This window comes from Microcaecilia unicolor, chromosome 3, assembly GCF_901765095.1.
Source record: "Microcaecilia unicolor chromosome 3, aMicUni1.1, whole genome shotgun sequence".
Lineage (NCBI taxonomy): Eukaryota > Metazoa > Chordata > Amphibia > Gymnophiona > Siphonopidae > Microcaecilia > Microcaecilia unicolor.
Window position 1 is genome coordinate 191,378,920 of NC_044033.1, and position 16,058 is coordinate 191,394,977.

Here is a 16,058-nt window from a genome sequence, read left to right on the forward strand (position 1 = left end):
GGTGGGGTATGCTCTTTTGAACAGTTCTGTCTTTAGTGCTTTCTGGAAATTTAGGTGGTCGAGCGTAGTTTTTACTGCTTTTGACAGTGCGTTCCACAGTTGTGCGCTTAAGTATGAAAAACTGGATGCATAGGTGGATTTGTATTTGAGTCCTTTGTTGCTTGGGTAGTGGAGATTTAGGTATGATCGTACAGATTTTGTGGTGTTTCTAGTTGGCAAGCCTAGGAGGTCTGTCATGTGTCCCGGTGCCTCACCATAGATAATTTTGTGAACAGTCGTGCAGATTTTGAAAGTGATGCATTCTTTGATTGGTAACCAATGCAGTTTTTCTTGGAGTGGTTTGGCGATTCTGGAGTCTGGATTGCGAGATATAAGCCCTAAATATCACTTGATATTGACACTCCCTAAGTTCCGCACTGTGTACTTAATATGGAATACGGTGGATACAATGCATAAGATCCTGGGAACTAATCCGAAGATTTAAGTTTCCTGACCAACGAGCTGCTAGTTCCCCAAGATGTCTCAAGGGGCAAGCAACAAGCAACTTTGTGTAACAAAGAAATAGAAACAGGATCCCCAGACGGCACAACAAAAAATTCCTTAAATTTGGAATCCAGATCAGTGGTGAGCTGCAATGAATCTAAAGAAGAAAGCATAATGAGTAAGTTGCCAAAATGCATATAGGGCAGCAAAATTCAATGCAGCTGGAAACAGATCAGCCGACACCACAGGAAGCCATCCAGTGAAAGAAAATGATACAACTTACTAAGCCCCTTCTCCTGTGGTATACCTAGGTTGGCTGCCACCTGGGGCAGGTCGCCACTACGCCTCCCCCCAGCACATCACCTACCTCCCCTCCCCCAAAGCACATCATCCTCATCACCTGGGGGAGCAAGGAGCAGTTGTGTGGCTATCGGCTCTGCCGGTCCCCTGCCCTAGAATAGGCAGTAACGTCAGAGGGGGCAGGGAACTGCAGGAGCCAACAGCCACGCTACTGTTCCGTGCACCCTCTTGCTGCCTGCACCTGGGGCAGACCGCCCCGCCCTTGGTACACTACTGCCCCTCTCCACCCATCTCAACAATCTAGGATTATCCGTGCCTGGAGGAAAGTCCAAGTTCCCCCTTATTGGTAACAAACCACTACAATGTGGGTTAAACTTCCACAACTGAGCTGATCCCGCCAAAACTCTCATGCTGGTTTTACCAACACACTCTTGCGCATATGAGATGGTAAAATAGAGGGTTTAGCATGCAACACATAAAGAAGATGCAGGGGAAAACATAAAACACTTTCCATAGCTATAGGAGTGTACGCATCCCTGTCCCCCTGGGAAAGCCAGTCACATAAATGGCATAACATGCAGGCCAGATTATACAATTTAACATCCAGAAGACCTAAGCCACCCCTACGTCAATTACCCACTAAAGTTTGGTATTTGATTTTCAGTTTCTTACCCTCCCAGTAAAACCAAGAAATTAAACCAGAAAGAGATCTCAAATCTTTGGCGGTGAAAAATAAAGGTAAAGTTTGCAAGTAGTACAACCATTTGGGGACGATAACCATGGTAAAAAGACTAATTCTCCCTAACAAAGATAAAAGGAGACCACACCACTGCCTTAGTTTTTGTTTAGTAAAAGAAAACAACTGGGACATATTAGTAGTATATGGATAAGAAGTATCCACACAAAGCTGAATCCCCAGGTAAGTAAAAAAAAAAAATCTTGAGTTCTTCGCAAAGGACATCTCAATGCCTCCCAAGCCACATCATCTACATTAATTGTTAGGACATCAGACTTGGTAAGATTGATACAAAACCCAGAAAAATCTCCAAATTCTACAAGAATGTCCAATAAGGCTGGTAAAGAAGTCCAGGTTCACAAAGAAGGACCAAAATGTTATCTACAAAAGCAGATATTTTAAAGCTCTCTGAGCCAACATGAGCCCCCTCCACCCCAAATATCCTAATTAATTTAGGGAAATTCTCAGGCACATCCCCATGCAAAGCCAGATAGCACAATTTAAACAAAGGAGTAACATAATCATACATTGAGCCCTGATTGATTGATTGATTGATTGATTGATTTATGACATTTATATCCCACATTATCCCAAACAAGCTTGAGTTCAGTGTGGCTTACAATAAACAGTATAGGATACATAACAGAGAATAATGCATAAGAGAGTAATCTATTTGTAAGAATCCAATTATACAATATAATATCACTAGTAAAAAAGGCCCGTTTCTGGAACGAATGAAATGGGCGCTAGCAAGGTTTTCCTGGGAGTGTGTATGTTTGAGAGAGAGAGCCAGAGTGAATGTGCGGGTGTGTGACAGAGTGAGACTGTCTGTGTGACAGTGTGTGTGTGAGAATGAGAGTGTGTGACAGGGCCCCCTCCCCTGTTCCTAATGCCCCTCACCCCGTTCCCTCCCCTCCTTTTCCTCCTCCTTCCCACACTTTGGGTTCCTTAAGGCTTTCAAAAGTCTATGTACCCCCTTGGCCCTAACGCCCAGTATCCGGATACCCCACCGCTTTCCTCCTCACCCCTCCCCCAAGATGTAATACTTTCATGTCCTTCATTTTTTTTAAAAAGTGTCCTATCTACCCTGTGTACAAATGCCCGGCATTCAGATTGTGTTCCTCTCGTAAATTTTCATTTCTTTCATTCATTCAGAACTTGCCCCCCCCCCCCCCCCCCCCCGAACACTTTTGGTTCCTTCAGTCTTGTAAAACTGTCCTATGTACCCTGTGTGCTAATGGTCAGCATTGAGATTGTTTTCCTGTCCCAAATTTGCATGTCTTTCAGTCATTCACAACTCTCCCCCCCCCCCTTTCTCCAGTTTAACACTTTCGGTTCCTTCAGTCTTTTAAAACTCTCCTATCAACCCTGTGTCCTAATGGGCAGCATTCAGATTGTTTTCCTTTCCCAAATGTTCATGTTTTTCAGTGGTTCAGAACTCCCCCCTCCCCCAATTTAACACTTTCTGTTCCTTCAGTCTTTTAAAACTCTCCTATCAACCCTGTGTCCTAATGGCCAGCACTCAGATTGTTTTGCTTAGCCAAATTGTCTGTCACTAAGGTCAGTGCGTGCCTGTCTAGCAGACCACTTCCGGCAGGCACGGTCCCAAGCACATCCTGTTGGAGGTGAGAATTATTATATAGGATAGGCATACTGGGATATCTATGGATATTCAACATTCGAAAAATCTATTATGAATGAGAAATTGTACATGAAACAGTGAGAAATAGCAAGTTGTCGAGCAGGGACTATCTCTTCATGTTCAAGTGTACAGCGCTGTGGACGTCTAGTAGCGCTTTAGAAATAAGTAGTAGTAGTAGTAAAAGCTAATGGTAAATAAAGAAATAACCAATTCAGGGGAGAATTAGTTGCTTGAGTTCTGGTTGTTCTTTGTAAGGGTTTGCTTTAAGAGGAATGATTTAAGGACTTTACGGAATTTGGTGTACTTCTGAATGCTTTTTATTTTGAATGATAAGGAGTTCCACCATTTGGTTCCTAAGTATGTGAAGTCTGCAGAGTGAACTGTTTTTTGTAGATCACTTTTTTGCAATTTGGGAGATGTAGTCTGAGATAGTCTCCGCCTCATATCTAGCATTTCTTTGAAGTAAGTTTATTAATGGTACTAGTAGTTTAGAAAGTCAAGTACATTTTTTGTATTAATGTCATTGTGATTAAGTGTAAATTAATGTCCCCTATTAGTAGGACATTATCAAATTTGGTGCTTATGTTAGATACAAATTCTGTGAAGATATTTTCTATTGGTTGCCCTGGTGGGTGGTAGAAAAGGATGATGCAGATAGGATCAGATAGAGTATCATCGCTGGTTTTGCAAGCAATTGTTTCAAGAGTGGGGGAGTTATTATAAGATATCAGTTCAACTTTGAAAAAGAATTTATATATTATGGCAATGCCCCTTCCTTTTTCCCTTTTCTAGCTTGGTGAAGAATTTTGTAACCTGGGGGACGTAGGTCAGTTAATACTGGATCGTCTTGCACATGTAACCAGGTTTCAGTAATCAGTAAGAAACCTAATTGTTGTTCCTTTATCCATTCTCTGATTATCTGTGTTTTGTTTACTGTAGATCTGGCATTAACATATCTAGTTGGGAATGGTGTAAATGAGAGTGAATTGTCAGTGTTGCATTTAACATTTATGAGATGTTTTCTTATGGAGAAAGGATTTTGTTTTGTTTTTGAGTGGGGTGGCTTTGAATCAGGTGATTCTTGATTGATGTTGTATGAATGATTTAGTTGGTTTAAATAATTGAATTTGTCATATTGTGTTTTGTGGCTCATGCTTTAACTTTAACCCTGTTAGAAATGATGACTGAGATATTAAAGTGAATTTCCAAATCAGTAGAGAGAGAGAGCCAATTAAAATGTGACATAGAATAATAAGATATAACCAATTAACTATAAATAACTGGAAGAATATTTTGAGCCTATTATGAGATAGTGTCTAGTAATTAACTTACTGTAGGCGGTGATTAAGGCAAATAAGAGAAATGTTTGTCTCCGATGCACAACGCCTGAATCATGATGCCTCAGAGCTTGATTTTTCTTGAGCCCACTGGGCACTGACATCATCACCCAACAGCATGCTTCAGGCTGCGATTGTGAGAGCAATGGAAGTGAAGCTGCAGAATGCCATGTGTGTGAACGAGCAGCTCTCCCAGGCCTTTCCGCAGTGAGATGTGGACATCTTCAAATTCAGTGACAAAGTAGTCAGCTGACAGACTGCCGCTTCTTCTCACCTCCAATTCGGTGTGTGGCACCTCATCCGATTCTAAGCTCATCTTTCCCAGGTGCTCAGTTTTAAAGCTGAAATGCCGACAATAATTTTTAATGCTGTTTTAGTGATTTTAAATGTTATTTCATCATATATTTGTACGGGAAGCTTTCAAATAAATTTTAAACAGCTTCCCTCCGGGTCTGATACGTCACGCCCCAACTCAAATGAGAAGCTTTCATGATGACTAAACGTAGCTCTGCTACTCCCCTCTGTCACTTCACAACCAACTTTGCAGCTGTGTTTTGTACCAATCGAAGCTTTCTCATACGTTTTACTGACATTGTAGAATAAATGGAGTTGCAGTAATCCAACAAGGACAAAACAGTAGATTGTACAATCACTCTAAAATATTGCTGGAAAAAAACAGACCAAACTAAGCGTAATTGTCTCAATTAAAAAAAAAAAAAGATTTTTGTAATACAGAATTAACCTATTTTTCAAAATTCAACAAAGAATTCAGAAAAACATCCAGTACTTAACATTAAGGCAAATAAGAGGCAAAGACTACAAGCTGGACTAAGTTCACTCTGCAAACCAAACCATAAAAATTTGGTCTTCTCCATATTAAATTTAAGCTGATATGTCAAAGACCTTTATCTAACCTGTTCAACAACCCCAGACAATCTGCTAAGAAACAAGTCCATAACTGGATTGATAGGAATCAGCAAAAATATATCAGCAGAGGAATAAAACAGACATTCAGAGCCCAACTAAATCACACTCAATGTACTCGTATATATGTTGTACAATAAGGGAGAAACAGGAGAGCCCTGTGGTACACCGCATGCAGGTATCCAGTGCTCAGAACAAGACCCTTCTTTCAACATCTGTATTGTCCGTTTCTCAAAACTCCCTCAAACCATTGTAAAACCACACCAGAAATCTCCACCTCTGATAACCTACATAGTCAAGGATAATGGTTAACAGTGTCAAATGCCACCGAAACATCAAATTGTAACAGCAGCATTTGACCACCTTTACTTAACTCTGTTCTCACTCATGAATCCAACTCAATCAGCAGGGCTTCTGTACTACAAAAGTTTCTAAAACCATGTTGAGAAGACAATAAGACATTTGAATCAGCAATAAAATCACTCGGTTGAGAAGTCACTAAAAATTCAATTTCATCAGAAAAGGTATAACCTGCAACTGGTTCTGAAACTAGATGTTAATGATAAATCCATACTTGTACCCTTCGGGATTGGAGTAAGTACAATGTTCCTCAAATCAGGAGAAAACCAACCATAATTTAATATTAAATTCACCAGGCAAGCCAACCAATTAATCACTGACAAAGGGAGATCAGAATACAAGTAAGCCGGGCACACATCCAAAGGACGGTTTGTTTTAGATAGTCTCTTAACTACTAACTCAGTCTCTGGATTGCAAACCATACAAAAAACTGACCAGTTCCTATCAGCTGGTATACCACATAAAAACTACCATTACCAAAAGCCCTTTTATAATAAAATGTATTTCCCAAATCACTTCTAAAATATCTAAAATTAGTACCTGGCTATCTTATCAGAAAAATACAATGCAACATACGTTGATGTAGGTTTTACATTTAAAGTTATCAGCCACAGGACAATTTGTCAATTGTTTCAATATATCAAACAACTTATTTAAATTTGGATGATCCAAGCCAATTATTTAGACATACAATATCCCTATGGTGATTGGGGGGGGGGGGGGGGGGGAGACTTCTAGGTGGCAAGTGCTTGTCGTGTGTCTACTTTTGTATCTCTTCTCTTTTGCTCTTGATTGGGAGGCTTGTGATAATGGCATAGGCGGGACAATTGCCGAGTATACCAGTTATATTGGGTAGGGCTGTGAGAGTAAGTGCAGAAATATGGGGAGGGAAGATAATTGTAAAGGATTTGGAGGGTTTGGAAAGGGGTTGGGAGACCAATGACTATGGAGTGGGTGAGAGTCAAAAGTAGGAACAGGGTTCTGAAGGAGGTGAGGATTAACAAAAGAGAAAATGGGAATCTAGATGGGGTAAAACATAAGAAAGGGACTGCAGGTGGCAAGGAAGTGATAGGGAAGGAGCTGGGGCTGATTAGGGAATGTAAGGCAGAAAAGTAGATGAGACTAGGGAAGGGATGATTATAGAGGGTGTAAATGGTAACTAGATTGTAAGCTCTTTGAGCAGGGACTGTCTTTCTTCTATGTTTGTGCAGCGCTGCGTATGCCTTGTAGCGCTATAGAAATGCTAAATAGTAGTAGTAGTAGTAGTAACTAGAAAGCGAGTGAAGGGAAATAGGAGGCTGGGAAAAGAATGAGATAGGTGGGGAAATAGAACTCATGTAAGAAGGGAGAATGAGGAGAAGGAAGAATGAAACCCAGATAGTGTGCTGCTCTCTTTTCAGCAGTTAAGAGATACTTTTGGCCTCCTCTCTAGGGAGTTTTATGTTTATTTGCAGATTCATCATCTTCATAGTTGAGCAGTGGGGGGTTGGCTGGGGGAAAGCTCACTCCAATGGAAGAACTGCTGATGGAAGGTAATTCCCAATGTAAGCTAATCTCCAAATTGTATTTGGCATTAATGGGGGGTCATAGGAAAAGGGATTCTTACATTACCCAATATGAAGTTGGTGAAGCAGGGCCTCAAGGTGCTATATAGATGGTATTTATGCCCAGTGAAAGTGGCCAGGTTTTCTCCTCACCATTCTCCCAATTGTTGGAAGGGGTGTGGAAGTCTTTGGCTTTATTTTCATATTTGGTGGGGCTGCCTGATGGTGTGACCTTTTTGGGTTGTCTGCAATCAAATACTTTGAACATTTTACAAGTGCTGCTACCTATGGACCCCAAGTTATCTTTTTCAGGGGCTCTTGGCTGGGTTATCTTCCTCCCAAGCATGAATTCTCTTTCCCTGTTTAGCCATAATTTGAAGAGAACTAGCCAGATGTTAGATCAACAGGACCATCCCACAACCTGTAGGTTTAAAACCTAAACTATAGCAAGCTTATTTCCTAAGCAGACTTACAGCCATTAAGAGAGGCCATCTTCAATGTTTTGACAAACATTGGATACCTTTTCTAGACTGGTTTGAGCAAGAGTCCCCTGTCTAGCTTGCGGCTATTAGGAAATGTCACATTTTTTGATCATTCAACACATTTGTTTGTTAAATATCAATGGCTGCCTGCCCTCTTCAGAAGTAAATTTAACGTCTTTTGCCTAGTGCATAAGTCACTATAGGGCTCATTTTCGAAAGAGAAGGATGCTCATCTTTCGACATAAATCAGAAGATGGACGTCCTTCTCCCAGGGTCGTCCAAATCGGTATAATAGAAAGCCGATTTTGGATGTCCCCAACTGCACTCCGTCGCAGGGACTGCCAAAGTACAAGGGGGTGTGTCGGAGACATAGCGAAGGCGAGACTTGAGCGTGCCTAACACTTGGATGTCCTTGACCCATAATCGAAAGAAACAAGGACGTCACAGATGAATGGTTGGACAACTTTACCTGGTCGTGTTTTTCTTACGACCAAGGCACATAAAGGTGCCCGAAATGACCAGATGACCACTGGAATTGGGGATGACCTCCCTTTACTCCCCCAGTGGTCACTATCCCCCTCTCACCCTCAAAAAACATCTTTAAAAATATGTCGTGTCAGCCTCTATGCCAGCCTCAGATGTCATACTCAGGTCCATGACAGCAGTATGCAGGTCCCTGCACTTCAGGCAGGCAGACCCAGGCCCATACCCCTCTACCTGTTACGTTTGTGGAGGAAACAGCGAGCCCTCGAAAACCCACCACAAACCCACTGTACCCACATCTAGGTGCTCCCTTCACCCGTAAGGGCTATGGTAGTGGTGTACAGTTGTAGGTAGTAGGTTTTTTTTTTTTTGGGGGGGGGGGGTTGGGGGGCTCAGCACACAAGGTAAGGGAGCTATGTACCTGGGAGCAATTTATGAAGTCCACTGCAGTGCCCCCTAGGGTGCCCGGTTGGTGTCCTGGCATGTCAGGGGGACCAGGGCAGTACAAATGCTGACTCATCCCACGATGAAATGGCTTGCATTTGGTCGTTTCTGAGATGGACGTCCTTGGTTTCGATTATCACCGAAAATCAGAAACAACCAAGTCTAGGGACAACCAAATCTAGGGACGCCAAATTTAAGGATTTGGACGTCCCTGACGGTATTTTCGAAACAAAAGATGGACGGCCATCTTATTTTGAAAATACGGGTTTCCGCACCCCTGGATTGGGACATTTTGCGAGGACGGCCATATCAAAACATGGATGTCCCTTTTGAAAATGCCCCTCCACGGAAGCAACAACCATTGCATCTAAGTAGGTAGACAGTTTTATATAAATGTGCTAGATGTCTTAGGTCAGTGCAGGATTTTAGGATGTCTGCACCCCCTCTGGCACAGGCTTATTGGGCAATCATGAGAGTCGGGCCTTCTTTTGGCAAGCAACAGCACTTTGGAATGGCCTGCCAAGGGAACTTCGTGGGGAGGTGAGCTATAAGAAATTTAAGACCCTCTTGAAAATGTATTTTTTTAAGTGGGCTTTCAATTTGCAACCCAGGGGGCAGGAAGGCTGGACTATGTATTAGCATGCTCTCATTGCAGTTATTAATTGTTGGCATGTCTTTATTTTATTAACTATGTGAAAGAATGATTATGATCTTGCGTGATCATTGTTAGGAGCTCCTTTTTCTATTTATGTCTGATTTTGATTTTGTAAACTGCTCTGGTCTGGTAAGGATGGACGGCATATCAAGTTTTTAAATAAACATAAACATCCTTAGGGGCTATGTTTCTTAAGAGATGTGTTTTATTTATATACTAATTGACCTGTATGTAGAGAGATGTGGTGCCTTCTAGTGTAACTCAATTTTGTTTAGTCCTATGACTATATTCTCCAGTTTTCTGACTTGTACCAATACCACTAAGGGGGATTGTTTTGTGAGAGGGAGGGTTTCTTTTTGTTATTTGTGATTACAAATTCTCAATAAAAATTAAAGTAAAAAAAAAAAAAAGCAGAGCTTTAAGCCTGAGGAAGCTATTTAGTTTTGCCAGTGTAGCCATTTTGAAGGCATGAGGTGGTGGATTCAAATTGTGAGGAGTCTTGTGGTCGAAGTTGTTTGAAAATCTGAAGCAATGTAAAAGGGTCCTTCTAGTTATTATGTATAAGATCAGGTGTAAGGTCTGATTCGTGTGGTGAGAACCTTGTTCTCTTGACCTTTGAGACTGAGAATCAGATGTGTAACGTGTGTGTGTGTGTGGGGGGGGGGGGGGGGGGGGTAATGCCATGCATTTGACCCCATTGGCAACACAGAACCATTTGGATCTGACCAAACCTAGGTAATTTAAATCTCCCATTAAGTCAATAAATATTGAATGAAGTTTATTAAAATTGTAAATGATTTATTCAATTTAGTTGCAGTGAAAGGGGTGGAAAGACAGTGATCTGGGATCCCGGTCAAAAAAAAAGGGTTGTGGGCCCTCGGGCACTGCCCTGTTGATAAACTGGTCAGTCTGCCCCTGAGCACTGATTATGGCTGTTTTCTCCTATTCTGACCTGAAGCACTGGAGAAAGCCCAGCAATGAGGCAGCAATAAGAGGAAGAAGGGTGATCATCTGGAGCATGGCGCTTCCAGGAGGCAAAATTTTTGGCTCTTGACTTCTCTCCTTTAATTTTAATTATTTATTTATGCAGATTATTTTGGCTTTGGGAAACTACATGAATAGCAGCAAAAGAGGATCGGTTTATGGTTTCAAACTACAAAGTCTGGATTTGGTAAGAAGTATTTCTGCTTTCTTTTGTGAATAAGCCTGCACTTGTGGCTGCCTCACACGGGAGGGTGTTTTGCATGTTGGTGTGTGCATTCTCACGTGGCTATGTTTTTACAATGTATATTTGTAGCTATGGATGTCTATGAGGGTGCAGGCATAGATATGGGCACAAGCTTCTTTGCAGGGTTGCATGAGGGATAGGGCTGGCTCATGCCACCATTATACTTTTAATTCTGTAACTGCGCTGCATATACAGATTGTGTGGTGACCGTGTCGGCACGATCTGTTTTGATTCAGCCTGCTATTTGACAAGCTTAAACCGAACGTATAACTTACCTGCATAGTGGCTGAATATTCGTACTATCTTGATAATTTTCTAGCCTGCCCTCATTCTTCCGCGAACATGGCCCACAAATATATGGATAATACCTGACCATTTAGCAACTCAAAGGGCCTGATGACATTCATATAGTTTTTGAAAATATACAGATAGGATAGTTATGTGTTGGCTGGCAAACACATAGTTGCCTTTGAATATTTGTCTGATAGAAATATTCATGGGGAACGGCATTTTAGAGAGGACATCAAACTCAGAGTAAGGACGTCCAGGTCAGTACATCACTGGTGGTGCTAATATTTTAGAACAGGATCTGCCAATGTTTAGTCTGTTCTAAAATACATGAGAAATGGACATCCATGTGGCATCCATTTTAAAAATTGAAATGTCCAAATTATGAATGAGGCAAAACTAAGGACATGGATGTAATAATGACAGCATAGGAATGCCCATGTTATGAAACCACATGTAGCTCCATGTGGAGTGGAGGAGTAACATAATGGTTAGAGCAGGGGACTAAGAACCAGGGGACACTCCCACTTCAACTTTTTGTGATTTTTTTTTAATAGTGAGCCCTCCAAAGACAACAAAAATATCTAGTGTACCTGAATGTGCACCATCTGCTTCTTCATTCTCCCTTGCTTCCCTAACTTTCTCCAATGTTGATCCTTCCATTTCTTCTTTTTTTTTTTTTAATCCATTTTTTAATCTACCTATAGCTGGGTTTCATTCCTCCTTCTCCCCGTCCCCTCACCCCCTTCTTACATGAGTTCTATTTCCCACCTATCTCATTCCTTTCCAAGCCTCCTATTTTCCTTCACTCACTTTCTAGTTACCATTTACACCCTCTATACTCATCCCTTCCCCAGTCTCATCTACATTTCTGCCTCACATCCCCTAATCAGTCCCAGCTCCTTCCCTATTTCTTCCTTGCCACCTGCAGTCTCTTTCTTATGTTTTACCCCATCCAGATTACCATTTTCTTTTTTTTTTAATCCTCACCTCCTTCAGAGCCCTGGCCCTACTTTTGTCTCTCACCCACTCCATAGTCATTTATCCTGTTCAACTGTCTCCAAACCCCTTTCCAAACCCTCTAAAATCATGTAAAATATTTCCCCTTCTCATATTCTTGCACATACCCCTCACCCAATCAACTAATCCCTAATCAATTTCTTTGTCCCCACTATCCCTACAGCTAATTCCCAAGTGCTCACCTACCATAAACAGTCCCTGAGTCCTCACTCACAATCTCATTTAAGCCTTGAGTCTCCCTTGCACTCCTAATACCCAGCCAATCTTAGAGTCTGTCTTCTTCTGGTTTCCCACCAAATCTTAGACTCAACCAAAGTTCAAGTCCCTACTTTCTCACATCCTCATGTCCCCTGACTCCTCCTCCCCCTTCTCTAGCACCCACCCATCTACTTCCTTTGTCAGTATTCATTAATCCTGCCTTTTCACATCATTATCCCAGCATTCATCTCTATGGCCCCCTCTCTCAACCTTCCTCTGTATGTGTCCTTCTTTCTCTCCTACACAATATGTGTCTTCATGTCTCTTCCACCTGACCTCAGCATCAACTCCCCAGCTTCAACTTCAGCATGAGCTCCTTTCCGGTTCCATCTCCCCATCTCTAGCTCCAGCTGCCTTCCAGTCCCACCCCCTACCCTGAGCCTCAGTCCTTTTCCAGCTCCAGCATCGGCCCCAAGGTAGCCCCCACCTTTCCTCTCTGTCCGCCCCCTCTTGGATTAATGATTAACATTGCAATGGGAGCTGTTCCTTCCCTCCTCTCTGCTGTACTTTGGTGTTGCCTGTGGCAACGCAGCATTTTTAAAAGGTAAAAACAATTACTTGTCTTGTGAAAGATGGGAAATGCTTGGTTTTGCCTTTTTTTTAAATACTGTGATATTGGTAGCAGCTACAGAGCACAGCAATGGGAAGTAGAGGAACAGCCTCTGCTAGAAGGAGTGACTTACAGGCTTATTTTCAAAAGAGAAGGGCACCCATCTTCTGACACAAATCGGGAGATGGGCGTCCTTCTCTCAGGGTCGCCCAAATCAGCATAATCAAAAGCCGATTTTGATTATGCTGATTTGGTCGTCCTCAACTGCTTCCCGTCGTGGGGACGACCAAAGTTCATGGGGGCATGTCGGTACCGTAGCGAAGGTGGGACTGGGGCGTGATTAAGAGATGGGCATCCTCGGCCAATAGTGGAAAAAAGAAGGGCGTCCCTGACGAGCACTTGGCTGACTTTACTTGGTCCATTTTTTCTTGCGACCAAGCTGTGAAAAGGTGCCCGAACTGACCAGATGACCACCGGAGGGTATCGGGGATGACCTGCCCTTACTCCCCCAGTGGTCACCAACCCCCTCCCACCCTAAAAAAAAAAACTTAAAATTTTTTTTTGCCAGCCTCAAATGTCATACCAAGCTCCGTGACAGCAGTATGCAGGTCCCTAGAGCAGTTTTAGTGGGTGCAGTGCACTTTAGGCAGGCGGACCCAGGCCCATCCCCTCCCCCACCTGCTACACTTGTGGTGGTAAATGTGAGCCCTCCAAAACCCACTGTACGCACATCTAGGTGCCCCCCTTCACCCCTTAGGGCTATGGTAGTGTTGTACAGTTGTGGGGAGTGGGGAGTGGGTTTTGGGGGGCTCAGCACCCAAGGTAAGGGAGCTATGCACCTGGGAGCAATTTGTGAAGTCCACTGCAGTGCCCCGGGTGGTTGGTGTACTGGCATGTCAGGGGGACCAGTGCACTATGAATTCTGGCTCCTCCCACGACCAAAGGGCTTGGATTTGGTCGTTTTTGAGATGGGCGTCTTCGGTTTCCATTAAGGCTGTGGGATTTCCGATCTGACGAAGAAGGGCAACCTTTGAAAGCTAATCAAGAAATGTATTATGTCCAATAAAAAAGGTATCATCTTATTTTCTTTTCCATGTTTTATTTTGTTTTAGTTCTATTGATTACATTAAGGCTGAAAACCGGGGATGACCATCTCTAAGGTCAACCTAAATGTTTAGATTTGGGCGTCCCCGACCGTATTATGAAACGAAAGATGTACGCCCATCTTGTTTCGATAATACGGGTTTCCCCGCGCCTTCGTGGGGCCGTCCTGCAAGGACGCCCTGATGAAAACTTGGGTGCCCCGTTCGTTTATGCCCCTCTTAGTGATGTAGGCCTTCAGCACCCTGATGTCTGTGGTCCTGCACGGATTTATGGATGTATGCACTTTTATATACCCTCACTCCCACAGCCTGACAAGGTTCTTTGTTTCTTATTTTGGGTAAGCTCTCGGATACCAGATCAACAGACAGGAAGTTAACACTATTACACTACATTGCAACAATTGTGAAAGAAAAGTACTCAGATATAGCAAATTTCTGGAATGAGCTCCACTTCGTTGAGAAAGCAGCAGCAGGTAAGGTTTAGAATGTTGAAAGCTATTAATGTGCATTTTTATGCTTCCCTTTATGGTTGAATTCCAAACCCCCTGAGAACTCAAGACACAGAGCCTACGACTATTCCAAGGTGCAGGATAAGGCTGAATGGAAGTGGTGGCACTGAACCAAGGGCCTGTGTTAGTGAAATTTACTGGGGATGAGGGTGGGGGATGAGGGTGGGGGAGAAGGCCCTGAGCACTTGGTTAGGTACGCTGGTGCCAGCAGTGCTGCTTGACAAGGGAGATGCTTCTTGCTGTTTATCTTTGCAGAAAGATTCACATATTGCTCTCTGTTCTGTGGTTCTGAAATTTCTTAGTGTCCCTCGAAAATGTGCTGTTGGATATCAAGGAGCTGGGGCGGGGTATGGATCTGGTTCGGCGGGAGTGCAGCCTCCATGACCACAGCATCTTAAGGAACTTCCTGAGCACTAGCGAGGGGAAGCTGGACAAACTTCAAAAGGATGCCAAAACCTCTGAGGTGAGGCATAAAACAGGGTGCAATAGCACTGTACTATGTTATGTATATGCTAGTACTATGGTACTAGAGCAGCCATTCTTAACCCAGTCCTCAGGGCCCTGGTCCCATCAGGTTTTCAGGATATCCACAATGAATATGCATGAGATAGATTTGCATGCACTGCCTTAATTGCATGTATATCTAACTCATGAATATTCATTGTGAATATCCTCAAAACCTGATGGGACTAGGTGTGCCGCAAGGACTGGGTTGGAAATGGCTGCCCTATAGTGACAGTGGATCAGAGGGTGGTGCAGTGGGCAGAGCTGGGGAGATTGGTATGAAAAAAGAAGTACTATAACACTCTTCTTTTTAACATACCTAGGGTTGCCAACTGATTCCATGTCGTAAGAACAGATGTAATCCAATTTTGATTTTACTCCTGCATGCATGAATTTATAGGTTGATTGTCTTGTTGAGTTTCCAGAGGAAATCAGAACTACAAATACATGCCTGCAGGAGGGTAAAGTGAGTGAGTATGGTTGAGTCTATTCCTATGATGTGGAGTCAGATGACAACCCTAGACATACTTTTTGTAACATTCAAAGTGGATCTCACCTACCAGAATGTGTTCCTCTTGTTTGATTGATTTTATTTGCTGTTTTTCTCATACATTGCCGCTCACTGCCAGTGACACTTTAAAATTGCTGAGGATTTTTGGCAGAAGTTAAGACACTGCCAAAGACAGCTATTTTACTGTCTCACAGTCTTTGTTGTGTAAATTCCTGCCATGTCCTGGGATACTGGAGATCTATAGAAACTGTTAATGAAGGATGCTGAATGTTTACACTGCTCAAAAAAGAAAAAAAGTGTGGCCTGTGTTCTCTGTCCTGGTGTGCAGACTCACTCAGGACTGCAGCAAAGAACAGCTGCAGTCAAGCAAAACAATAGATTCTGGTATCCAGGCAACCAAAAGAACCATTAGAACCTCTTACCCACAGGGAGGCTGGGTAGTTTTCAAATAGCCCATTTACATGGATAAGTAGCCATTTACCCAGGTAAATAGCCTGTGGAAATTGTCTTTATTAATGATGGATATAGATAATAAAGGTTTAATATTTTTAAATGTTTCTATGCATTTGTACAGGATTGTTCTGGGATGGGTGATGTCAGGATAATCATACTTAATTATGAAAATTATCAGGGAGCAGGTAGGGACTTGGTCTTCATGTCCAGTTTTTAAGGGCCACCAACAGGTCCAGTTTTCAGG

General features: G+C 42.7%; 1 protein-coding gene across 4 annotated transcripts in view; it reads left to right on the plus strand.

Moving 5' to 3' along the window:
* Nucleotides 1–16,058, plus strand: part of FMNL3 (formin like 3) — a 263,779-nt gene that overhangs the window by 224,242 nt on the left and 23,479 nt on the right. For all 4 annotated transcript variants that reach the window (XR_003941482.1, XM_030196846.1, XM_030196847.1 and 1 more), the window contains 3 exons: nucleotides 10,481–10,561; nucleotides 14,181–14,310; nucleotides 14,649–14,809. Coding sequence is in view for 3 of the 4 variants with exons in the window: in XM_030196846.1 (XP_030052706.1) it covers nucleotides 10,481–10,561; nucleotides 14,181–14,310; nucleotides 14,649–14,809 (372 nt within the window). In the remaining variant the exon portion in view is untranslated. The remainder of the gene's footprint in view (nucleotides 1–10,480; nucleotides 10,562–14,180; nucleotides 14,311–14,648; nucleotides 14,810–16,058) is intronic.